Source organism: Lithobates pipiens, unplaced genomic scaffold (genome assembly GCF_037356315.1).
Source record: "Lithobates pipiens isolate NorthernLeopardFrog02 unplaced genomic scaffold, aLitPip1_a1.2 Scaffold_8, whole genome shotgun sequence".
In the NCBI taxonomy this organism is placed as follows: domain Eukaryota; kingdom Metazoa; phylum Chordata; class Amphibia; order Anura; family Ranidae; genus Lithobates; species Lithobates pipiens.
This window is the reverse complement of record NW_027507903.1, coordinates 294,814,037-294,841,059: the sequence shown is the minus strand read 5'-3', so window position 1 is coordinate 294,841,059 and position 27,023 is coordinate 294,814,037. Positions and strand designations below refer to the sequence as shown.

The 27,023-nt window shown below is 45.0% G+C and overlaps 1 protein-coding gene across 10 annotated transcripts in view; it reads left to right on the top strand.

Moving 5' to 3' along the window:
• UIMC1 (ubiquitin interaction motif containing 1) overlaps positions 1 to 27,023 on the top strand; it is a 230,674-nt gene that overhangs the window by 120,297 nt on the left and 83,354 nt on the right. For all 10 annotated transcript variants that reach the window (XR_013270846.1, XR_013270844.1, XR_013270849.1 and 7 more), the window contains exons 7-8: positions 5,664 to 5,752; positions 15,393 to 15,475. Coding sequence is in view for 4 of the 10 variants with exons in the window: in XM_077472483.1 (XP_077328609.1) it covers positions 5,664 to 5,752; positions 15,393 to 15,475 (172 nt within the window). In the remaining 6 variants the exon portion in view is untranslated. The remainder of the gene's footprint in view (positions 1 to 5,663; positions 5,753 to 15,392; positions 15,476 to 27,023) is intronic.

Genomic DNA, 27,023 nt, shown 5'->3' with positions numbered 1-27,023 from the left:
AAAAGGGCTTGCGGTCTCATCGACCACCATTTCCAGGTGGATCAGACAGATCGTGGTCCAGGCTTATGCCTTGAAGGGGCAGGTGCCCCCATTTCCTGTCACGGCCCATTCCACCAGAGCAATTGGGACCTCTTGGGCTTTCCGAAATCAAGCGTCAGTCTCCCAGGTGTGTAAGGCGGTAACTTGGTCGTCCGTTCACACTTTCACAAAGTTCTTGTAAGCGCATCTTCTTGGCCACAAAGTTTTGCAGGTGGCCGTGTAACTGTTGCAATTTACACCCTTTCTTCTTGTTAAAGAAAGTTACGTTTTGATTGTCAATGCATTCTGATGCATATGTTGGCCGCAAGTTCGGATGCGGTTGGTTCAGGTGGTGACCCCTCCGTTGGGGATCACCTCTGGTTGTGGGTGAAGTTATGTTTGCTGTTCCCACCCCTCGTTATTACACTGCTTGGGGACGTCTCTACGGTCAAGATTAATGGAGCGGTGTCCGTCAATGAACAAAAGAGAAAATAGGATTTTTGTGATCCCCGTAAAATCCTTTTCTCTGAAGTTCATTGACAGACACAACACCCACCCCTCCTATTTCTTTACGTTATACTGCTTGTTGACGTACTGAACTGCAGGAAGCAGGCTGAGGGGTTATTGCCAGAGGGACTGCCCCCTGGGCGGAACTGTACAGTTCTGTTGTTTTTCACATGTATTACATGTTCTGCCTAGACCTCTCCTGAAGGTGGCGTAATAACCCTACGGTCAAGATTAATGGAGCCGTGTCCGTCAATGAACTTCAGAGAAAAGGATTTTACAGTGAGTAAGAAACTATTGCATTGTTTCTCTTTCACGTGGCATAGCCACTTAAATATCAACTTCACCTTTTATAGTATGTTACATGTGTTACACCCTAATTTAGGGTATTATCTATAACATGCTGCCAAGTGGACTCCCTTCCCAGGTGGCAAATGGGCTTGGAGCAAATTCGTAGTGATTGCCACACCTACTGTCCATTGACACTTCCTCCAGCTCTCTAAACCACAGGGTGTTTTTCCTCATTTACAACCTGAGAGAGAACTCCCGCTGTCAAGGGCACTGCAGTGGTGGCAAAACTAGGGTTGCAACTTCTATAATAGCTGACCATACCCAGGAAGGTTTGCTTCTGCTTTTTGGTCACTGGCTGCAGTCACTATTAACAGAACTTTGATTACTTTCTTAGCCTGTACTAAAAAATACCTAATTATCTAGGTAGGTGTATCCATACTTCTGGTGTGGCTAAGAATTTTATTTGTAGCCCTTTGAAAGACTGGGGGGGGGGGGTTGGGTTTAGTTGGCCCATTGACAAAATATTGAAATATGTCCATATAAGAGCACTAATACACCAATATCCCTTTCCTTTAAGTGTGCTGTGGTATGGGGACTTAGCTGGCTGATAGGAGTGTAAAAAAATAAAAAATAAATAAAAAAAAGCACCATTTGGAAGTTCAGGTAGACTACTACGAAGGACCACCAAGCTCCTCTCTAATATGAGCTGACAACACAAAGCATTTTTGTGGAGTGTGGTCAGCCCTGCCCAATTTTCTTTTGATACTCACCTACTCGCCTTCATCTCTGCCACATAAAAAATAATAATTCTGTAGTCTCAAAGTATAAGCCAAGAGGGCTTATACACAGAAGAATATATGCAAGAAACAGGATGGCTGTGATTTTTCTGGCAAGATCAACCTTTTTTATTTTCACGCTTACTGAACAGATATAACACACTTTCCATAGTATATTTTTATAGACCAAAAGAAAAAATACAGTAAATTAAGTTCTTAGGGTTTTGCATACACTTTAACGACTAAAATACCAGACACTTTCACCCCTTCCTGCCCAGGCCAAATTGCAGCTTTCAGTGCTGTTGCACTTGTTGTACCCAAACAAATTTTTTATCATTTTGTTCCCACAAATAGCGCTTTATTTTGGTTGTATTTGATCACTGCTGAGGTTTTTATTTTTTGCGCAACAAAAGAAGGACCAATTTTTTTTGTAAATAAGTAAATTTATCCTTCACTGATGGGCACTGATGAGGTGGCACTGGTATGTAGCACTGATGGGCACTGAAAGGCTGCACTGATGGGTACTTATGGGTGCACTGATGAGTGGCACTGATGGACACTGATAGGAGGCACTGGCAGGCATTAGTGATGGGCACTGACTGGCACCATTTGTGGGCACTGATTGGCATTGATTTTGGCAAAGATTGGCATTACTGGTGTCTAGGGATGCACCGAATGGGTTTTTTGGTGCCGAAACCGATACCGAAAATGAAAAATACACTAGGCCGAAAACCGAAACCGATACCGAAACAGCACCGATACCGAAAATTACTGTTTTTAAAAAATATTTTTATACAGGAGGTGGTCAGAGACTGGGGACATGGTACAGGAGGTGGTCAGAGACTGGGGACATGGTACAGGAGGTGGTCAGAGACTGGGGACATGGTACAGGAGGTGGTCAGAGACTGGGGACATGGTACAAGAGGTGGTCAGAGACTGGGGACATGGTACAGGAGGTGGTCAGAGACTGTGGACACGGTACAGGAGGTGGTCAGAGACTGTGGACACGGTACAGGAGGTGGTCAGAGACTGGGGACACGGTACAGGAGGTGGTCAGAGACTGGGGACACGGTACAGGAGGTGGTCAGAGACTGGGGACACGGTACAGGAGGTGGTCAGAGACTGGGGACACGGTACAGGAGGTGGTCAGAGACTGGGGACACGGTACAGGAGGTGGTCAGAGACTGGGGACACGGTACAGGAGGTGGTCAGAGACTGGGGACACGGTACAGGAGGTGGTCAGAGACTGGGGACACGGTACAGGAGGTGGTCAGAGACTGGGGACACGGTACAGGAGGTGGTCAGAGACTGGGGACACGGTACAGGAGGTGGTCAGAGACTGGGGACACGGTACAGGAGGTGGTCAGAGACTGGGGACACGGTACAGGAGGTGGTCAGAGACTGGGGACACGGTACAGGAGGTGGTCAGAGACTGGGGACACGGTACAGGAGGTGGTCAGAGACTGGGGACACGGTACAGGAGGTGGTCAGAGACTGGGGACACGGTACAGGAGGTGGTCAGAGACTGGGGACACGGTACAGGAGGTGGTCAGAGACTGGGGACACGGTACAGGAGGTGGTCAGAGACTGGGGACACGGTACAGGAGGTGGTCAGAGACTGGGGACACGGTACAGGAGGTGGTCAGAGACTGGGGACACGGTACAGGAGGTGGTCAGAGACTGGGGACACGGTACAGGAGGTGGTCAGAGACTGGGGACACGGTACAGGAGGTGGTCAGAGACTGGGGACACGGTACAGGAGGTGGTCAGAGACTGGGGACACGGTACAGGAGGTGGTCAGAGACTGGGGACACGGTACAGGAGGTGGTCAGAGACTGGGGACACGGTACAGGAGGTGGTCAGAGACTGGGGACACGGTACAGGAGGTGGTCAGAGACACTGGGGACACGGTACAGGAGGTGGTCAGAGACTGGGGACACGGTACAGGAGGTGGTCAGAGACTGGGGACACGGTACAGGAGGTGGTCAGAGACTGGGGACACGGTACAGGAGGTGGTCAGAGACTGGGGACACGGTACAGGAGGTGGTCAGAGACTGGGGACACGGTACAGGAGGTGGTCAGAGACTGGGGACACGGTACAGGAGGTGGTCAGAGACTGGGGACGCGGTACAGGAGGTGGTCAGAGACTGGGGACGCGGTACAGGAGGTGGTCAGAGACTGGGGACGCGGTACAGGAGGTGGTCAGAGACTGGGGACGCGGTACAGGAGGTGGTCAGAGACTGGGGACGCGGTACAGGAGGTGGTCAGAGACTGGGGACGCGGTACAGGAGGTGGTCAGAGACTGGGGACGCGGTACAGGAGATGGTCAGAGACTGGGGACACGGTACAGGAGATGGTCAGAGACAGAGGACGTGGTACAGGAGGCGTCCCCCATTGCAGGCCAGTGTGCCCCCTTTTGCAGCCTGTGTAGGGAAGAGAGCCGCCTCCGCCGCCTGTTTGATCACAGCGCCGGGAACATCACAGCTTTCATTTCAATAGCTGTGTGTTCCCGACCGCGCGCAGTCACACGAAGCCCCTCCCCCTTGTCCGGGCACTTTGATAGACAGATCATCCGTCCAATCCTGCGGATGATCTGTCTATCTAAGTGCCCGGACAAGGGGGAGGGGCTGCGTGTGACGGCGCGCGGTCGGGAACACACAGCTATTGAAATGAAAGCTGTGATGTTCCCGGCGCTGTGATCAAACAGGCGGCGGAGGCGGCTCTCCTGCGCTATACACCCCCCATGATGGGCGTCACCAGGGGGCGGGGGCGGAGCCCCACCCCCACCCAGGCCACGCCCCATTTTCGGCTCCATTATCGGCCGTTTTTCTCTTTCGGCAAATTGCCGAAAAGGGCATTTTCGGCCGAAATTTCGGTGCATCACTACTGGTGACTATGGGTGGCATACCTGGTGGTCATCAGGGGTAACAGTCCTTTTATCACATTATTATTATTTTTTTAAATTCTTTTATTATGGCAAAGCATCTTCGCTACAGGTCAGGTCATCTTTACATGTTACCAAACTGAACAAAGGTGCCAAGTAGGAACACTTTTAACGGCAGACACCATAAGCCAAAAAACCTAGACATACAAGACCTGTGAATACGTTTGCTGACAGTTTAGAAATAGCTTTGTACAGGTCCTTCTCAAAAAATTAGCATATTGTGATAAAGTTCATTATTTTCTGTAATGTACTGATAAACATTAGACTTTCATATATTTTAGATTCATTACACACAACTGAAGTAGTTCAAGCCTTTTCTTGTTTTCCGTTTCCTGCAAGCGTTGCGACGCACGGGGACGGAGATCGGCGCCAAATTCAGAAATTTAAACACAGTATACATACAGTATAATGCAATCTTACAGATTACATTGCTGTATGTAATAATTTCACATCCCCTTTGTCCCTAGTGGTCTGCCCAGTGTCCTGCATGCAGTTTTATATCATAAAAACTGTTCTTTATGCCAGGAAACTGGAGATTGTCCATAGCAACCAAAACTGTCCCTTTACATCAACAGGTAGAAAACAGCGATAATAAATTAGAATCACTCACAGAATTGAGCGATAGTGATTTGTGGGGAGATACGTCATCAAATACTGAAAAGTAATGACGGGGACAATTCTGCAACTGAGCAAATTTCAGTGTTTTTGATTTGATTACAGTACATTATTGAATAATTTTTATTATTGTTATATTATTATTTGGTACAATTATTTATAATTTATTATATTTTATGATTTAATTTTTCCAACTTTATTATACCCGGGATGTCTGCTAGACTCTGGTTTGGACAGATTTAAGTTGAGTTATTGCTAAGAATTGCAGGACTACAATATAAAACACCAAATTTTTATGCAAAATAATTGTACCGCTTTTAGCACCTAAAATCCGAAATAATCGTACCGCCAGGGAGGTTAAATTAATACTTTGTCAACTGTACATTATGGAGTTTTAAAGTTCTTAGCATCTGTAGGAAACTATCTTTCCTGCAGATGTTGCCATTTTTTTTTTAACTAAAGCTGCGTGCTGAAAAATTATTGCAGAAAGTAACATAATTTTATTATACTTTTAGTCCCATCTTGCCAGCTGATGTGAAGGATAAAAATTGTCTGAATTCAGAAATGCCAATTGAGAATACCCAGGAAGAAAGCATCTGTCCAGGTACAATATTTATTTTCTGTTCATTCAACATAATTATTTTTTTTTTAATCCAAACTTTTTATTAATAAAAATACCATAGATGACCGTATAAAGCATCAGGTGTATAGTGCACAAAAACAGTGATTATAAGGTCATATAACTTACACGAAAAGGAAAAGCAAAACGGCACTGCACAAATGTCCACTGTCCAACATACAACAATGTCCACTTCATATCTAAACCAACAAACAGCAAGTGGGGTTATCCACAAATATTAGGATACCAGCTAATAAGATAACATATCATACTGTATAGTAAACACGAGCGAAAAAAACTCACGTGAAATCCAATACAGTTACATTTGAAGAGGCCTGTTCATAACTAGTTGTGGTGGAGCTAAGCCCAGTACATCTAACCAGCCCTGCCAAACCAGCTCTTGTGGGTGGCATTGCAGTGACAGTAAGCGAGATGTTTCCTTAATATTTAAGATTTAACACATTCTATCCATTGTTTGTGTTGGAGAGGTAGGTGACATACAGTATCTAGATATAACTTTTCTAGCAGGACATAGCAATCGAGAGATCATTATATAAGTCCCTGGTTGGTACAGTTCAGCAACCAGCGCTCCCAGCAAATATATCAGCGTCTGAAAGCACAGTAGTTTGAGCAACTAATAAGATGGTTTGCAGGACCTCGGCCCAGTATCTAAGTTTTGGACCGTGCCAGATCATATGGATAAAGTCCCCGTTGCATAGATTGCATTTTGGGCAGATGGATGTATTCCTCCTACCCTACCTAAATAACTTTTCAGGGGTTCTGTAGGCTCGATAGGGTATGAATAGTTTGGAAAGCTTATGAGATGTTGATAGTGATATTGAGGGTATGGACTCCAAGGCCATGTCCCACCGCTCACCACTAATCTCACCCACGTCCTCTCACCATTGTGCTATACTTCGCGGAGTGTCGTGATTTTGTATGGTGAACATCAGGGATACACAAATATGAGAGATCAGCCCCCTTTTCACTGTGGGGTGGACAATCTCTGTAAGAAGATGGGGGTCAGACTTATGCATGTTAGCAGATTGCACTTGCCTTTGTGCTGCATGATGCAATTGTAGATATTGATAAAATTGTTTGTGGGATAGAGGAAATTCAGAGTGTAGTTGGTCAAATGACTTAAGGCCAGGTTCAAACTGGAATTGGCTGCAAGATCGCACAGGAGCACTGTGCATCCCTGTTCCCCATTTCAGAAACAAATCAGGGCAGAATCTATGCCTGAATTCAGCCCTGAAACGGAGCCAGAGATGCACAGCGTTTCTGTGCAGTGCGCTCCGCTGCCACAATGGAGATATGTGAGCCAGTCACATTCTCTTGTTATGCGAATTGGATGCGGGGAGACCCACATCTAATTCGCATATGTGGGAACCCGGCCTAAAGGTTAAACCTAGAAATAACTGGTCCAGAAAATATACACTTTTTTTTTTTTGTCTCCAAGCTTGAAACCATAGGACAGTCAGAGGAGAACAAGCAGAGCGATCTGTAAATGTAAATATTGCAGACAAATCAGGGTCAGCCAATGTGATTACTGATAACTAACTAAATCCAAATTACCCAGTATACCCCATCCAGCCAGGTGGTGGAACTATGCTGCCAAGAAGTATTTTCTGGGATATGGGATGGCTAGCCCTCCTTTATTTTTCCCATATTATAGAGTCTGTAACCGTATTCTAGCCGGTTGCTTTTTCCAGATTAGGTAATTGAACTGGGATTCCATTTCTCAGATATCCAGGTGGGATATTGCCAAAATCATTTTTATTAAGTTAATTCTCCCTACTACTGAGAGGGGAGGGTTTACTCAAACAACTATGACATTTCACTTTGTCCAACAGGGTAAATTCATTGTAGGATATTGTGCAGAGTCAGGAGAGACAACTACCCCTAGATATTAAACAGCAACTGGTGTCTGTTGGGCATAGTCGGGTAGTGGGGATATCAGAGGTTCCATAGGCATAAGGACGCATTTATTCCAATTAATGGAGAAAACTCAGAATCTATTAATGAGTGACATCGGGGCCCGCAAAGAATCATTGGTGCTTTCATGACCTGACTGGTAATGCAGGGGTCAAGTTTTTGAGGTGAGCGGCCAACATTTCACTGGTGGTGGGGACATGAAGAGCACTTTAAGAATGTGTTTGATGCAAGATATGACACTATATGATCACAATGGTGACCTAATTTTCAATCATCCACTATTTTCATAATCCACTCAATTGGATTATGAGCTGGTGAAATGTGTGGTGAAATCACTTTTTGAGTGTTCAGCTAGCATTCTATTTAGTTTTTTACACTTTGTGTGTTTTTTGATTTTTTGTTTTTGTTTTGTTTTGTTTCATGATATTAATTTGGGGTATATTTATTTGGTTGCGCTGATTGATTTTAGGTATACTGAAGTTCTTTACACCAACTGTGTACGGAATGCCTCCAGGTTATCATATTGCATCGAATTTTATGGAAAATTTGTGCTGCAGTTTGAAAAGGAAAGACATTCATAATAATATTACATTATGACTTGTGCAACAAATATGTTATGATATATTTTATTTTCTTACATCAGGGGACACAGAGCCGTAGTAATTACTACGTGGGTTATATCGGCGTATCAGATGCTGGACACTGGCACGCCCCTTAAGGAGTGAACTTCCCCCATATAACCCCTCCCACTACTAGGAGTCCTCAGTTTTGTTCGCCAGTGTCTAAGGTGTTGGGCATGTGTAGGGATGTGTTGTACTGAGCTCCACGGGCAGCAATCCTTTGATGAGAGCCAGCCATCCTGACCGGATCCGTTCTGATGTCTCTGTAATGGACTAAATGAATGGTACCCGCGCCTCGTCATCCGAAGACACAAGGTTTTGCTTGCGAATGCTTTAAAAAGCTGGGCCCTGGGATCCAGTACTTTTTGGTAGTAAGTCACTAAATGTTTCCTGACAGGGTCTTCTTGCAGGTCCGGGGATTGTGGGTCAACCTGAGTGTTCCCCGGTTCCTGAAGGTTTCCTTTTAAGGTCTTGGAGCCTACCGTGAAGGGCGAAGATTGTGTTTTTTTGTTTTTTACTCTCTGATAAAAACCTGCTGCGAGGATAAGGTAGGAGATATTTCTCAGGAATCTCTCCTTCCATGTATTGTGTTGTCATGTCATGTCTGTATCACCACTGGGGGCTGTATTGAGCACTTACCATTCTGACACTGGAAACAGCAGAAGCTCCACACTCCTCTCTGTCTAAGCCAGCTCAGACCCTCAGGTAAGAAGGGGGGTCTGATCACTTCCTGGGCCCCCAGATTGGGGATTTTTGTCTGTTTGAATGCCAGCCAGCTGCCTTTTTGTTCTTTCATGAAAAAAATGTTTTTTTTTGGCAAGCCACGGCCGCTCGCCGAGCAGAGGATTTGCCGCCCGCCATGATGCCGGCACTCACGCGGGAGATTAGACTTCCCTGTTTGAAAGAGAAAGGGGGGGTCGTTTCCGTGCAGGGGGCGTGGCTAACTGGGACCAGACACCGGCCACGCATGTAGGAAGTATTTTAAAGCTGTGCAAGAGAAGCTGCTGCCTGGTGGTGGAGGGACAGAGCAGAGTGGTTGCTGGTCAGGTTTGGTGAAACAGGCATTCCCCCTTTGACAACATTGTACTGTATAGCTAGGATTAATAGCAGTTATTGTACTGTACTATAGCCTAGCAAGTGAAACATTCTTTTGTTGGTAGTGCCTATGCTTTGTACTGTAAGCTATGAGTGGCAAGGGGGCCAGGAACTCCTCTAAGGGTTCTAAGGGATCACAACAAATTAAGACCCTGTCCAAAAGAAGGTCATCCTCCTCAGAGTGTTGTGGCTGGTCAGATTGAGCCGTCAGGGGAAGTTGTTATTGCAGTCACTCAGGACGCTTCAGCCCCTGAGTAGGTTACATGTGAAGTGTTGTCTTCTACCATTGCTGGTTTAGAGAAGAAACTTGATGCGATTTTATCCCTTCAGAGCAGGGTTAAACACAGTAGATCCCCATCAAGTGCTCAAGATCCTCCTCTGGAGATTCAGGATGCCATGGATCAGGCAGATCTTCCTAGAGATGTGGAAGATACTGGCTTATCCTCTTCTGAGGATCCTAACACGGAAGGAGTAACACTTGTGCACGCTCTCACTAAGTTGGTTCGCTCAACTTTTTTGCTACCTGCAGCGCAGACTTCTGATGATCACATCTCTAAGTTAGGATCATTAAAACCTCCTCCGGCTGGGGATGCCTTTCCTATCCATGTGTGGCTTAGAAAGCTTATGTATGCAGAGTGGGAACATGCGAATAAGCAATTTTACCCTCCTAAGAGATTCTCCAAACTGTATCCTATGGAAGGGTATTTCTATAAGAAATGGAGGGTTCCAGCGGTTGATGCTGCGATTAACCCTGTAAATAAGAACCTCACATGTCCGGTTGATAATGCGCTCATGTTAAGGGGTCCAGCAGATAAGAAGCTGGAGCACCTTTCTAAGAACCAGGTGGCATCAGCAGGTTCAGCAGTGCAGCCGGTTCTGGCCGCAATGGGTATATCTTAGGCCATTAAGGAACAGTTTGAGGAGATGCTTAAATTTGTACCTGTTGAACAGGTTCAGCGGTACGTTGATTTAGCAGACGCACTGTGTTTTACAGTAGATGCTATGAGAGATGCATCCATTCAGATCTCACGTCTGATGTTGGGACTGGTGCATTCTCGCAGAATTCTTTGGCTTAAGAGTTGGTCAGCCGAACCACCGTGCAAGAAGCTCCTAGCCAGTTTCCCTTTTCATGGTGAACTTCTATTTGGAGAAGATTTGGATAAATACCTACAGAGGATTTCCAATGGCAAAAGCTCTCTGTTACCAGTAAAGAAGAAATTTAGACATTTCTCATTTAAGCGGGCCTCTTCTCCTGTACCAGGGACATCAGCCTCTAGGCAGTCTCGACAGCCTCCACCGTCAGGTTCAAGGGGGAAAACCCCAGGGACAGCACCAAGGTCAGAAAAGATCTTGGGGAAAGAAACCCACCAAGCAGAGTACTAAAGCCTCCTTATGAAGGGGCACCCCTGCTCGCTCGGGTGGGGGGAAAGCTCCTGCAATTTTCAAAGATCTGGCAGGAGCAATATCAGGACAAGTGGGTGTCTTCTGCGGTTTCTCTAGGTTACAAACTAGAGTTCCGAGTTTTGCTGTCTCACCGGTTTCTAAGGTCAAGTGTTCCCAAAGACCCAGAAAGGAAGAAGGCTCTCCTAGCACTGGACCATCTGCTATCCAAGGCAGTCATATCAGAAGTTCCCTTAGAGGAACAGGGCACAGGTTTTTATTCAAACCTCTTCACGGCCCCGAAACCAAACGGGGAAGTAAGACCTATTTTAGATCTACGGAGATCTAAATCAGCATTTGAGCATCTGATCCTTCCGCATGGAGTCAATCCGGTCTGTTGTAGCCATTCTCCAAGGAGGGGATTTTTTGGCTTCAATCGATATCGGGGATGCCTATCTTCATGTGCTAATATTTTGCGCTCACCAGATGTTTCTGCGCTTCGAAGTAGAAAACCGTCATTTTCAGTTTGTGGCTCTGCCATTCAGTCTAGCCACAGCTCCTCGAGTGTTCTCAAAGATTCTGGCTCCTGCTTTAGCCAGATTAAGGGCTCAGGGCATAATGGTCCTAGCCTACTTGGACGATCTACTCTTAGTAGATCATTCGGTTTCCGGGTTAGACCACAGTCTGGTGACAACAGTAAACTACCTGGAATCTCTAGGCTGGGTTCTCAACCTAGAAAAATCCTCCTTGAAGCCATCAAGGAGAGTACAATACCTGGGACTAATCATAGATACTAGGCAGGTAAAGGTATTTCTACCTTCAAAGAGAATCGGTTCCATTGTAGAACTAATCCATCTCATCAAGGCAAAGAAAAAGCCTTCCTTTTGGTTGTGCATGAGACTGTTGGGAAAGATGGTGTCCTCCTTCGAGGCTGTCCCTTACAGTTTCATTCAAGATTGCTACAAAGTGCAATCCTGTCAGCCTGTAACAAAAAGGTTCAGGCCTTAGATTTTCCAATTCAGCTGGCTCCTGACGTACGTCGGAGCCTAAATTGGTGGCTGATATCCAGCAACCTTCAAAAAGGAAAGTAATTTCTACCTTGCACCTGGAAGGTAGTGACTATAGATTCCAGTCTTTTAGGCTGGGGAGCGGTCCTGGAAGAGGATTCTGTCCAGGGGAAGTGGTCCATGTTGGAAAGGACCTTGCCTATCAATATTTTGGAAATTCAGGCAATTCGTCTGGCTCTAAGAGCCTGGACGGTCAGACTGAAGGGCTGTCCTGTCAGGATTCAGTCCGACAACGCCATGGCTGTGGCTTACATCAATCACCAGGGGGGCACGAGGAGTCGTGCAGCCCAGAGAGAGGTGAATTACATTCTGTCTTGGGCAGAACACAACGTTCCTTGCCTTTCGTCAATTTTCATTCCCGGGATAGAGAATTGGCAGGCGGACTACTTGAGCCATCAACAATTATTTCCAGGAGAGTGGTCTCTTCACCCCCCCGACACCTTTCTTGCGATATGTCAGAGATGGGTTACTCTGGATGTGGACCTGTTCGCGTCCAGATTCAACAACAAAGTCGACAACTTTGTGTCAAGGACAAGGGATCTGCTAGCTTGCGGATTAGATGCATTAGTCTTCCCATGTGATCAGTTTTTTCTGAGCTATGTATTTCCTCCAGTTCTGCTACTTCCGCGTCTTCTTCGCAGGATCAGGCAGGAACAAAAGGAGGTGATTCTTGTGGCTCCAGCGTGGCCCAGAAGGCATTGGTTCGCCGAAATCATAAAGATGGCAGTAGGAGTTCCCTGGACTCTGCCGTTACGGCCGGACCTTCTCTCGCAGAGTCCGGTATTCCATCCTACCTTACAGATGCTAAATTTGATGGTCTGGCTATTGAGACCCACATTCTAAGGGATCGTGGGTTGTCTCCTTCAGTTATATCTACCTTAATTAATGCCAGGAAGCCAGCTTCTAGGATCATTTACTATAGAGTCTGGAGGGCATATGTTGCCTGGTACGGATCCAGGGGTTGGCACCCCAGGAAATATGTTATAGGTATCATCCTTGATTTCCTACAGATGGGATTAGAGATGAATCTGGCCTTGAATACCATCAAGGGCCAGATCTCGGCCTTGTCAGTGTTCTTTCAGCGGCCTTTAGCGTCTCACTCTTTAGTGCGTAGCTTTGTGCAAGGGGTAACACGGATCAGTCCTCCGATCAGGGCACCCCTAAATCCTTGGGATTTGAATTTGGTCCTGTCAGCTTTGCAAAAGCAGCCTTTTGAACCCTTATGGGAAATTCCCTTAGTTCTGTTGACTAGAAAGTTCTGGTTGCCATTTCTTCTGCTAGAAGAGTTTCTGAACTAACGAGTCTATCTTGTAAGGAGCCATATCTGATTATGCATAAGGATAAGGTGGTTTTATGCCCTCACCCTGAATTCCTGCCAAAGGTAGTGACAGGTTTTCACTTAAACCCAGATATTGTTCTTCCTTCATTCTTCCCAGAGCCTCGTTCTAGGGAAGAGTGGTTGCTACATTCCCTTGATGTAGTAAGAGCGGTTGGTGTGTACTTAAAGGCGACCGCTCAGGTTCGTAAGACAGATAATTTGTTTATTCGGCCGGATGGTCCAAAGAGGACAGGCAGCGTCTAGATCCACTATTTCCAAGTGGCTTCGTCAAGTCATTATTCAGGCTTATGGTTTAAAGAGGAAGATTCCTCCTTTTCATATTAAGGCACACTCACCCAGGGCAATTGGTACCTCCTGGGCGGTGCATAATCAGGCCTTTGTGGCTCAGATCTGTAAGGCCGCGACCATGGTTTTCAGTTCATACATTTGCCAGATTTTATCAAATCGATCTTAAGGGTCAGGAGGATTCTGCCTTCGGGCGCAGCATACTGCAGGTGTGCAGTTGCCCAGTTCAGCCCCGGAAGATTTGTCTGCTCACCAAGTAATTTTTTGTGATACGACACTGCGTCACTTTAAGTGGCAATTGCGCGGTTGTGTGACGTTGTACCCAAACAAAATTTTTGTCCTTTTTTTGCCCACAAATAGAACTTTCTTTTGGTGGTATTTGATCACCTCTGTGGTTTTTTTTTTGTTGAGCGTCAATTTTGAAAAAAACACTATCGTTTACTTTTTGCTATAATAAATATCCTACTTTAAGGGCCGGTTCACACTGCAGGCGAGGCGAGGCGACTCCGACTTGCCTCGCCGCGACCTGCCGCGACCTCAGCGGCAACTTGCGGATGACTTCTGTATAGAAGTCAATGCAAGTCGCCCCGAGGTCGCCCAAAAGTAGTACAGGAACCTTTTTTCTGAGTCGGAGCGACTCGAGTCGCTCCTCTCAGAACGGTTCCATTGTACAGAATGGGGGCGACTTGCGAGAGCGAGGCGAGGCGAGTCGTGTCTCCTCGCATCGCCCGCTGTGTGAACCGGCTCTAAAAAAAAGTCAGTTTAGGCCGATATCCTTCTTCTACAGATTTTTGGTAAAAAAAAAACGCAATAAGCGCATATTGGTTTTGCTTTTTCGCAAAAGTTATAGTGTATACAAAATAGGCATTTTTATTATTATTTTTGTACTATTAATGGTAGCGATGTGCGATTTTTTTTTTTTTTTTTTTTTTTTTTTTTTTTTTTTTTTTTTTCGGGACTGCAATATTGCGGCGGGCAAATTGGACACTTTTGACACATTTTGGGACCATTGACAATTATACAGCGATCGGTGCTACGAAAATGCACTGATTACTGTATAAATGTCACTGGCAGGGAAGGGGTTAACACTAGGGGGTGATCAAGGGGTCAACTGTTCCCTGTGTGTTCTAACTGCAGGGTGATTGGGACTGACTAAGGAAAGAGAGAGATTGGTGTTCATACTTTGTATGAACACACGATCTGTCTCCTCTCCCCTTTTTCGGCCACTAGCAAGTGCCCCGCTAGCGGCCGAAACCCTCTGCAAAAACAATGGTAAATCACCGCTAAAAATAGCAGCTCACTTTACCGTCGACACCCCAGTGGGAAAGCAGCCTTAGTAATAACGAGCCTGGCCCACCCCCTTCTTGCCTCATTGGCTAACTGACTTTGACAACAGCAGGAGCCATTGGCATTTTCGCTTCTGTGTCAGCCAATGAGGAAGGGAGTCCCGGGAAGCCGAGACACTCCTGCAACATCTCTGGATCTAGAGGCATCTCAGGTAAATATTAGGGGGGGCTGAGGGAGGCTGCTGCACACAAGACTTTTTATCTTAGTGCATAGAATGTATTAAGATAGAAAACCTTCTGCCTTTATAATCACTTTAAGTTTTCAAAGCGCCTCTTCAATGAAAAAAAGGAAAAGGTCACATTTTGCGATATTCTACATGTAGGTACCACATAATTAAGTTTTAACCCAAGAGAATTAATTTGAACAATATTAGAAACTGAAATATGGGATATACAGTGTTTTACTGGTGATGCTATGTTTAGCTTAGTATTGACTTTAATTTTATTTGTGACTAAGAGTTATGGCGTCCCTAAGAACTGCATTTGCTTTTATTTGTATAGATGATTTGTTTGTACAGTGTCAGGAAATTATATTCTGTTTTAAATTTTTTCCTACAGAGACGCAGCTTGGCTCAGAAATTCTGGACAATGATCAAGAGAACCAACCAGATTTAACCGAGACTGCCCCAGAGTCATCACAAGTAAGACTTGTTTAATCAAAGGAATGACCGTTCACAGTGAAATCAAATGGTGTTTGAGCCTCAGTTAAAAGGCTAACCCAAACAAAAGTAATATTTAAAGTACTTTTTTGGCTCAAATGAAAAATGATGTTGTGTAAAGCATGCGGACTGGCATCTAACCACCGCTGCAGTCGAGTGTAAAAAAAAACATTTTTTTTTTGATCATTTCTCTAGCAGTCATGTGACTTCACTGGCTTTGTTCTCCATCTCTCTGATAATGGCTGGGAGTGTATACTACAGGGTGCCCCCACACTACTTTCTCCTCCAGCTCAAGCCTTGTTGGCACTCCCTAATGGCTGTGACAAAGCCTGTATGCCAACACACTCATGCTACAGGTGACCGTGCTGGCTCCAAGAAATTGTCCAGAATGCTCAAAATTGTGAAGGTCACCAGGTTAAAGCAAAATTAAATGCAGGGACTTCTTGGGCCATATTCACATGGGGCAATTACAGTGGGGAAAAAATTATGCAGATTTCAGTATGCCCACTTACAGAGAAATTAAGGGTCTTTAACCACTTAAGCCCTGGACCAATTTGCAGCCAAAGGGCCAAGGCCCTTTTTGCGATTCGGCACTGAGTCGCTTTAACTGACAATTGCGTGGTTGTGCGACGTGGTTCCCAAACAAAATTGGCGTCCTTTTTCCCCCACAAATAGAGCTTTCTTTTGGTGGTATTTGATCACTTCTGCGGTTTTTATTTTTTGCACTATAAACAAAAATAGAGCGACAATTTTGAAAAAAATGCAATATTGTTTACTTTTTACTATAATAAATATCCCCCAAAAAACATTTTTTTTTCCACAGTTTAGGCTGATACGTATTCTTCTACATATTTTTGGTAAAAAAACAAACGCAATTAGCGATTATTGATTGGTTTGCGCAAAAGTTATAGCGTTTACAAAATAGGGGATAGTTTTATAGCATTTTTGTTAATATTTTTTTTTTTTTACTAGTAATGGCGGCAATCAGCGATTTTTTATTGTGACTGCGACATTATGGCGGACATATCAGAGATTTTTGACACATTTTTGGAACCATTGTCATTTATACAGCAATCAGTGCTATTTAAATGCACTGATTCCTGTGTAAATGACACTGGCAGTGAAGGAGTTAACCACTAGGGGGCAGTGTAGGTGTTATGTATGACGTTATGTGTTTTTTTTTTTATTGTTGGGGGGCGTGGCCTGGCATGTGATGTCACTGATCGTCCTTCCCTATAAAAGGGAAGAGATGATCAGTGACAGCCACACAGGGAAGCACGACCTCTCCTCGTTCTTCAGTTCTGTGACCCGATCGCGGGACACCAGTGGCGACCGGGTCCGCTGGTCCCGCGGCCATGGTCACAGAGCACAGGACTGGGTCGGGAGCACGCCACCAGCGCCGCACTCCCGACCCGCGGCTGGGCACTTAAAAAGCAACGTACAGGTACGTGCTTGTGCCCAGCCGTGCCATTCTGCCGACGTACATCGGCGTGAGGCGGTCCTTAAGTGTTTAATTTTTATCATAGGGGTATTTTAAATGATAGACAGAATATCAACCTAACATCCATTAAAAACACATTACAAATGTTATCAATGGAATTTCAGTTCAGTGAGTAAAATAAATATTTTATCCACTAGCAAAACATGACTTAGTACTTAGAAACCCTTGTTTGCAAGCACTTGTAGTTGGTTACCAGGTTTGCACACATCTCAGGAGGGTTTTTGGGCCCCTCTTCTCTACAGATCTTCTCTAAATCCTTAAGGTTTCTTAGATGTCACTTGGCAACTCGAAGTTTCGGCTCCCTCCATACATTTTCTATAGGATTAGTGTCTGGAGACTTGCTAGGACACTTCATGATATTAATGTGCTTCTTCTTGGGCCACTCCTTTGTTGCCTTGGCAGTATGTTTTGGGTCATTGTCATGCTGGAAGACCCATGCATGACCCATCTTCAGTGTTCTGGCTAAGGGAAGAAGTTTCTCATCCAAGATTTTACAATACATGGCCCAATGCGGCAAAGTCGGCCTGTACCTTTAGCAGAGAAAGAGCCCCAAAACATAATGTTTCCACCTAAGTGCTTAATGGTAGAGATGGTGTTCTTAGGCTCATAGTCAGCATTTTTCTTACTCCAGACACGGCCAACCCTCCCAATCCTCTGAATCATTTAGGTGTTCAACTTTAGACGGGCCTGTACATGTGCCTTCTTGGGGAGGGGGACCTTGCAGGTGCTACAGGATTTCAATCCATGGCGACGTATTGTGTTAACAATGGTTTATTTAGTGACTGGTGGTTCAACTGCTTTGAGCACATATACAAGCTCCTCCCGTGTATTTCTGGGCTGATCCCTCACTTTTCTCATGATCATTCTTAACCCATAAGGTGAAATCTTGCATGGAGTGCTAGACCAAGGGCAATTAATGGTTATTTTGTATTTCTTCCATTTGTGGATAATCACTCAAAGAGTTGTCTCCTCACCAAGCATCTTGCTGATTGTCTTGTAGCCCATTCCAGCTTTGTGCAGGTCTACCTTGTCCCTAATGTCTTTTGACAGCTCTTTGGTCTTGCCCATGATGGTGAGGTTTGAATGGAAGAAAGAGATTCTGTGGACAGGATAACAAGTTGTCGTTAGGAGCACCTTCTTAAATTGGAAGGGCTAATCTGTGTACTACATGAGCACATACTGTAGCCAGTCTGTGGGAGCCAGATTTATATTTGGTTGGTAGGGGATCAAATACTTGTTTTACTCACTGAACTGCAATTCAAATTTATAACATTTGTATCATGTGGTTTTGTTTTTTTATGGATTTTTGGTTGATATTATGTCTCTATCATTCAAAATACATCTATGATAAGAATTATAGACCCTTCATTTCTTTGTAAGTGGCCAAATTTACTAAATCTGCAGGGGATCAAATAATTATTTTCACCACACTGTAGCTGTGTGCCCCATAAAGGGTCGTGTGTTACCATTGCAGAGATGCGCAGGTGTTGTGTGCATCCCTATGCCAGCAATCCCATAGATATGTATATATAGCGAAAGCTCCAATAGTGACATTTCCCTGCCATAATTTCATAACCTGTTCTGTCCAACGGGAGTTCTGGGTGCTCATGCTCAACTTTGCATGTTCTAGCACCTTCTGCTGTTTTCTCCATATTTTGACATACAAAAGTATGCGCTCCTAAACCTGTGCTAATTTTAATATAGCTGCTGTACTGGATCAAGATGTTATCTAAGCCCTTGTACACACGGTCGGACATTCCGACGGAAAAGGTCAGATCGGACCGTGTTGTCGGTTAATCCGACTGTGTGTGAGCTCCATCGGACTGTTTCCGTCGGAATATCCGACGGACAAAGTTTTAGAGCTGGGTTATAAAATTTTCCGTCAACATGATCCGATCACACTTTGTTCCGATCGTTTGTAGAGATTTCTGATCGGACAAAGTGCCACGCATGCTCAGATCAAATTACGACACCAAAGCTATTGGCTACTAGCTGCAACGTAGTCCCGTTGCATGGCATGAACGTCCTCACGTTGGGAACGATTGGATTTTCCGACAACTTTGTCCGACCGTGTGTATGCAACACCACTTTCGGGCAAAATCCGAGGGATTTTGTTGTCGGAATGTCCGACCATGTGTACAAGGGCTTAGAAATACGTTGTATAAATACAGCGCTCAGACAAACTCTAAAAAATTCCAGCAAAGTGACGAAAATAAGTGTGTGTGTATGTATGTGTATATGTATGTGTATATATATGTGTGTATGTGTGTGTATGTATATGTGTGTGTGTGTATATATATATATATATATATATATATATATATATATATATATATATATATATATATATATATATATATATATGAAACATACGGTACATATTTATATATATAAACAATTATATATTCTGTGCTAATTATGTGCTCAATATTATTTACAAAAATACCCTTTGTTTTATACAAAATAAAACACAATTATACATGTAACATCAAAACAATATAAAGTCCCAAATAAAGTGCTTTATGCAAGAAAAAGTGCCTTAGTGTCCAAGGGGCTATGCATCCACTGTTGCACTTTACACTTTAAACCTTCAGTGAGCATGTGCAACCTCACTATGCAAGTATCCATATGAGAATAAAGCAAGGGTTATTGTGTTTGACGGACTGGTCTGGTTGATAATTAAAGAAGAACAATAGTGGTGGAATCCTTTAGGAGAGATAAGTGGTGCAGACGTTAGCGAGCATTGTTATTGAGGTGGTGCTGTTGAATAAGTGAGGTGAAGGAGTGGGGGAACCCTTCTGTGATTCTAAGCATGTTTTGACCCCAAAAGAACAGTGGCTCTATATATCTGGTAAGTGGTTTTTGGGTAGAGGTTGCACATAGCGAATGAAGGCTTAAAGGGTTTGTAACCTTACACTATGATTCACTGCCAGCCCCCCTTTTTTAAGCTGCCATCCTGCACTGTGTAATTGTTTGTTAAAATCAATGCCTCTAAATACCTTTTTGTCATGTATCTTCAGGCCGGTCACGTGACTTCTGGCTGCTCTAATACTCTGATCCAGGGCTACAGCGGGAGGGGCCAAGATCTCCTTCTGACATTAGCCTGGAGGTCACGTGACTGCTGTGCTTGCTGCTTGGTCCATCCCACTGTAGCCCTGAATCGGAGTAGGAGGGTGGCCAGGAGTCACATGACCGACCTGAAGATACATCACAAAAGGGTATTTCAAAGGCTTAATTTTTAACAAGCAATTACAAAGTGCAGGATGGCAGCTTAAAAGAGGGTCTGGCAGCGGCAGGGGGGAGGGACAGAGACAGCTCACTCAGGCTCCTGAGCTGACAGGCAGGGAGAGGGTTGGGCGAGAGGACAGGAGAGCTGCGGGTGATGGAGGCACATAAACTGACTACGGTGTCAGGGCTCAGCAGCCTTTATAAACTGTGGTCAGTTTTACAGGGGAGAGCGCAGAACCAGGCAGGATCAGCCAGTTATTATACAGCTTCCAGTGGGGCAGACTAGACAGCACAAGCACTGTGCTGTTTAACCTGCTATAAAGAAACAGGAGCACTTGTTGGTGGTTTTATGTATAAACAAAGGGTATTTTTGTATATAGTATTGATACATAATAAAGCAGAGTTTCGCCATTTTGTTTTGTTTTTTTTAAAGTCAGCAGCTACAAATACTGCAGCTGCTGACTTTTAAAATATGGACACTTACCCGTCCAGGGACGCCTGCTATGTCGGCACCGAAGCCGATCTGTCCCTCGGGTGGAGGCGCCGCCATCTTTTTAAGGGAATCCAGAAGTGAAGCCATGTGGCTTCACACCCTGGTCCTCTATTGCGCATGCGCGAGTCGAGCTGCAAGATCTCACTTGTCCTGCTGTCTTCTGGGACCTGTGTGTCTGCCAGAGGACAGCGGGGGGGACGGAGGATGCGCCAGACATGGCGTAGATATCTGCAGATATACTGCACCTATCTGTGCCCGGAAGTGGAGGCAAATACCTGGATTAGACAGGTATCTGCTCCCTCTCCCCCTGAAAGGTGCCAAATGTGACACCGGGGGGGGATTCCAAAAAGCAGAAGTTCCCATTTTGGGTGGAACTCCCGCTAATAAGCACTGTATATATTATTGTTTATATACAGTATCTCACAAAAGTGAGTACACTCCTCACATTTGTGTAAATATTTTATTCTAAATTTCATATGACAACACTGAAGAAATGACACTGCTACAATGTAAAGTAGTAAATGTACAACTTGTATAACCGTGTAAATTTGCTGTCCCCTCAAAATAACTCAACACACCAGCATTGAGGTCTAAACCACTGGCAACAAAAGTTAGTATTCTCCTAAATGAAAATGTCCAAGCTGGGCCCAATTAGCCATTCCTCCTCCGGTGTCATGTGACTCATTAGTGTTACTAGATCTCAGGGTGAATGGGGAGCAGTTGTGTTAAATTTGGTGTTCTCTCCCTCTCTCCCTCTCTCCCCCTCTCTCCCCCTCTCTCCCCCTCTCTCCCCCTCTCTCCCCCTCTCCCCCTCTCTCCCCCTCTCTCCCCTCTCTCCCCTCTCTCCCCCTCTCTCCCCCTCTCTCCCTCTCTCTCCCCTCTCTCCCTCTCTCCTCTCCCCTCTCTCCCCCTCTCTCCCTCTCTCTCTCCCTCTCCCTCTCTCCCCCTCTCTCCCCCTCTCTCCCCCTCCCTCTCCCCTCTCTCCCCTCTCTCCCCCTCTCTCTCCCTCTCTCTCCCTCTCCCTCTCCTGAGCTGCTGCACGATGGCCAAGACCATACAGTGGTTTACCAGGACAGGTTTCACTCAAGCTTTGCCATGGTCGACCAAAGAGGTTGAGTGCACATGCTCAGTGTCATATCCAGAGGTTGTCTTTGGAAGACAGATGAGTGTTGGCAGAATTTCTGCAGAGGTTGAAGGGGGGGGGGGGGGGTGTCAGCCTGTTAGTGCTCAGACCATACGCCGCACACTGCAACAAATTATCCAATTAGTCTGCATGGCTGTTGTCCCCGAAGGAATTCTAAAGATGATGCACAAGAGCCTGCAAACAGTTTTCTGAATACAAGGAGACTAAGGACATGGATTACTGGAACCAGGTCCTGTGGTTTGATGAGACCAAGATAGACTTTTTTGCTTCAGATGGTGTTAAGCGTGTTTGGCAGCCATCAGAAATTTTGGGGCCCCTTACACAGCTTTAGGCTGGGCCCCCCCCCGAGGCATGACTACCAACATTTATTAGGGCTGTTCTACTGGCTGTCCCATCGAATCCACCCACTGGCCATCCCCTGAGTCCTTTGGTGCACCCACTTTTATTTTAACACTATTTTAATGCTGGATGTAGATGGGGATGCATTGTGGAGGGGGTTGGATGGTGCTGGGTGTGAATGGGGATGTATTGTGGAGAGCGATGGATGGTGCTGAGTGTGGATGGGGGTGTATTGTGGAGAGCGATGGATGGATGGTGCTGGGCATGGATGAGGATGCATTGTGGAGAGGGATGGATGGATGGTGCTGGGCGTGGATGGGGATGCATTGTGAAGAGGGATTTATGGATGGTGCTGGATGGGGATGCGATGTGGTGAGGGATGGATGGTGCTGGGTGGGGATGCATGGTGGAGAGGGATGGATGGATGGTGCTGGACGTGGCTGGGGATGCACTGTGGAGAGGGATGGATGGATAGATGGTGCTGGCTGAGGATGGGGATGCATGGTGGAAAGGGATAGATGGATGGTGCTGGACGTGGCTGGGGATGCACTGTGGAGAGGGATGGATGGATAGATGGTGCTGGCTGAGGATGGGGATGCATGGTGGAAAGGGATAGATGGATGGTGCTAGACGTGGATGGGGATGCTTTGTGGAGAGGGGTGGATGGATGGTGCTGGGTGGGGGATGGAGATGCATGGTGGAGAGGGATGAATGGTGCTAGACGTGGATGGGGATGCTTTGTGGAGAGGGATGGGTGGGGATGGAGATGCATGGTGGAGAGGGATGGATGGCACTGGGTATGCATGACGGAGAGGGATGGATGGATGGATGGGGGGTGGGGATGGATTGTGGAGAGGGATGGTGATGGTTGGGGGTGGGGATGCATGGTGGAGAGGGATAGATAGATAGATGGATGGATGGTGCTGGGTGGGGATGAAGATGATTGAGTTGCATTGTTAAAATGGATGAGGATGACTCTGGGGGCGGGGATGAGTTACATAATGAAGAGGCTCTAAACAGTGTAACTCATTTCCACCCAGAGTCATCCTCATCAATTTTCCACTATTCAACTCAATCATGCCAGCTTGTTAGCACATGGGGCACAGCAGCACACACACAACTTTTGTGACTTACCCTCCATGCTGCTCTCTGGTATCTATCTGCAATGCATGCACCTGATAGGGTTGGGTCACCGCGCTGACGAGCTGACCACACCCTCTGACCTTGTCCCGGCCAATCAACTAAACTAACCCAGCAGCAGCCAGCCGGCTCCGTCTCAGAAGGGAAGGAAGGGGAGCTAGTGCTGGCAGCAATCACCTGCTCAGGGGCTAGTACCCCCCTGATGGCAGTCCTGGTGGCGGCAACCAGGTGAGGAGTACAAAGACAAGTGTGTCTTGCCTATAATCGAGCATGGTGGTGGGAGTGTCATGGTCTGGGGCTGCATGAGTGCTGCCAGCACTGGGAAACTACTGTTCATTGAGGGAACTATGAATGCCAACATGTACTGTGACATTCTGAAGCAGAGCACGATCCCCTCCTTTCGGAGACTGGGCTGCAGGGTAATATTCCAACATAAGGGCCCCAAACACACCTCCAAGACAACCACTGCCTTACTAAAGAAGCTGGGGGACTGGCCAAGCATGTTTCCAGACCTAAACCCTATTGAGCATTTGTGGGGCATTTTCAAATGGAAGATGGAGGAGCGCAAGGTCTCTAACATCCACCAGCTCCGTGATATTGTCATGGAGGAGTGGAAGAGGACTCCAGTGGCAACCTGTGAAGCTCTGGTGAACTACAAACCCCAGAGGATTAAGGCAGTGCTAGAAAATAATGGCCACACAAAATATTGATACTTTAGGCCCAATTAGGACATGTTGAGGGGACAGCAAATTTACACTGTTATGTAAGCTGTACACTCACTACTTTACATTGTAGCAAAGTGTAATTTCTTCAGTGTTGTCACATGAAAAGATATAATAAAATATTTACAGAAATGTGAGGGGTGTACTCACTTTTGTAAGATACTGTGTGTGTGTGTGTGTGTACATATAATATGTTGAATATAAAAAGTCTACACACCCCTGTTTAAAAATGTCAGGTTTCTGTGATGTTCTGTGAAAAAATGCGACAAAGATAAATAATTTCAGAAATCTTTCCACCTTAAATGTGACCTATAAACTGTACAACTCAGTTGAGCAACAAACTGAAATCTTTTAGGTGAAGGCAAGTAAAACAAAAAAAAAATAACAAAAATAATATGGTTGCATAACTGTGCACACCCTTAAGCTAATACTGGAATGTGGAAGCATCTTTGGATTTTATTACAGCACTCAGTCATTTTGGGTATGAGTCTATCAGCATGGCACATCTAGACGTGGGAATATTTACCCACTCTTCTTTGCAAAAACACTCCAAAGCGGTCACATTGTGAGGGCATCTCCTGTGCACACCCCTTCTCAAATCACCCCACAGATTTCAATTGAATTCTGGTGTGGGCTCTGGCTGGGCCATTCCAAAACTTAAATCATCTTCTTCTGGTGAAGCCATTCCTTTGTTGATTTGGATGTATGCTTTGGATCTTTGTCATGCTGAAAGATGAAGTTCCTCTTCATGTTCAGCTTTCTAGCAGAAGCCTGAAGGTTTTCTGCCGATATTGACTGGTATTTGGAACTGTTCATATTTCCCTTTACCTTGACTAGAGCCCCTGTTCCAGCTGAAGAAAAACAGCCTCAAAGCATGATGCCACCACCACTATGTTTCACTGTGAGTATAGTATTCTTTTGGTGATGTGCAGTGTTGATTATATGCCAAATATATCTTTTGGAATTATGGCCAAAAAGTTCAGCCTTGGTTTCATCAGACCATGACACATTTTCCCACATTGCTTTGGGGAGATTTCCGACGTGTTTTTGCAAAATTTAGATGGGCTTGGAGGTTTTGCTTGGTAAGAAAATGCTTCTGTCTTGCCACTCTACCCCAAACATATGAAGAATATGTACCACACAGCCAGTACTTTCCAGATATTTCTGCAGCTCCTTTAACCACTTTCCGCCCACCATATAGCCTTATGACGTCGGCAAAGTGGTTCTGTCCTGACTGGACGTCATATGACATGATCAGTATAACAAGCTGGCGCGTGGCGATCGGAGGTGCGGTGTGTCTGTGACACACCGCATCTCCGATCGTGGTATGGAGCCTCTGACAGAGGCTTCTTATCATGTGATCAGCTGTGACCAATCACAACTGATCATTGCATGAACCAGGAAGTGCCAGTAAATGGCTTTTCTCAGTTCGCACTGACAGGGAGAGCCAATTGACGGCTCTCTCTGTCAAAGGGGGGGGGGTCTGCACTGATAAACGGACCATTGATTATCAGTGAAGCCCCCATCAGAGGTGCCAATCACTGCCCATCAGCTGCCAGCCTGTGCCCCATAAAGAACGCCTGTCAGTGCCAATCAGTGCCTCATCAGTAATGCCTGTCAGTGCCCTTCAGATGCCACTCAGTAATGCCTGTCAGATCCTCATCAGTGCTGCCTATCCAGTGCCATCTGTATCAGTGTCGTCAGTCCTGCCCACCTATTAGTGCTCATAAGTGCCGCCTATCAGTGCCCATCCGTTTTTTTTTTTTTTTTTTTAAATGTTGGTCTTTTTTAGTTTGTTTAGCAAAAATAAAAACCTAGTAGTGATCAAATAGCACCAAAAGAAAGCTCCTATTTGTGGGAAGAAAATGATAAAAATTTGGTTTGGGCACAGTGTTGCATGACTGCGCAATTGTCATTCAAAGTGGGACAACGCTTAAAGCTAAAAATTTGTCCTCGGCAGGAAGGGGTGTCTGGTATTGAAGTGGTTAATGTTGCAGTAGGCCTCTTGGCAGCCTCCCTGCCCAGTTCTCTTCTGGTCTTTTCAACAATTTTGGAGGGGGTCCAGTTCTTGGTAATGTCTCTGTTGTGCCTTGTTTTCTTCACTTGATGATGGCTGTCTTCACTGTGTTCCATGGTATATCTAATGCCTTGGAAATTATTATTATTACACACGATTTATATTGCGCTAACAGTTTGCGCAACGATTTACAGTGTATGGGGGGGACGGGGGAGAAAACACAATTATAGTACAATACAAAAGGTACAGGAGGGCCCTGCTCATAGAGCTTCTTTTGTACCCTTCTCCTGACTGATACCTTTTAACAATGAGATCCCACTGATGCTTTGGAAGCTCTTTGTGGACCATGGCTTTTGCTGTAGGATGCGACTTAAGAAAATGTCAGGAAAGACTGACTAGAACAGCTTAACTTTATTTTGGATTAATTAGCGATACTTTAAATGATGGCAGGTGTATGGTCTCCTATTTAACATGAGTTTGAATGTGATTGCTTAATTCTGAACACAGCTACATCCCCAGTTATGAGGGTGTGCACACTTATGCAACCACATTATTTTATTTTTTTATTTTTACTTCTCATCCCCTAAAAGATTTGTTTGTTTTTCAATTGAGTTGTACAGTTTATAGGTCACCTTAAATGTGGAAAATGTTCTGAAATGATTTATCTTTGTCTCATTTTTTTACATCACAGAAACATACATATATATATGAAAATGTGTGTGTGTGTGTGTGTATATATATATATATATATATATATATATATATATATATATATATATATATATATATATATATATATATATATATATATATATATATATATATATATATATATATTATAGTGTGTGTGTGTGTGTGTGTGTGTGTATATATATATATATATATATATATATATATATATATATATATATATATATATATATATATATACTTTTTTTTTTTTCTT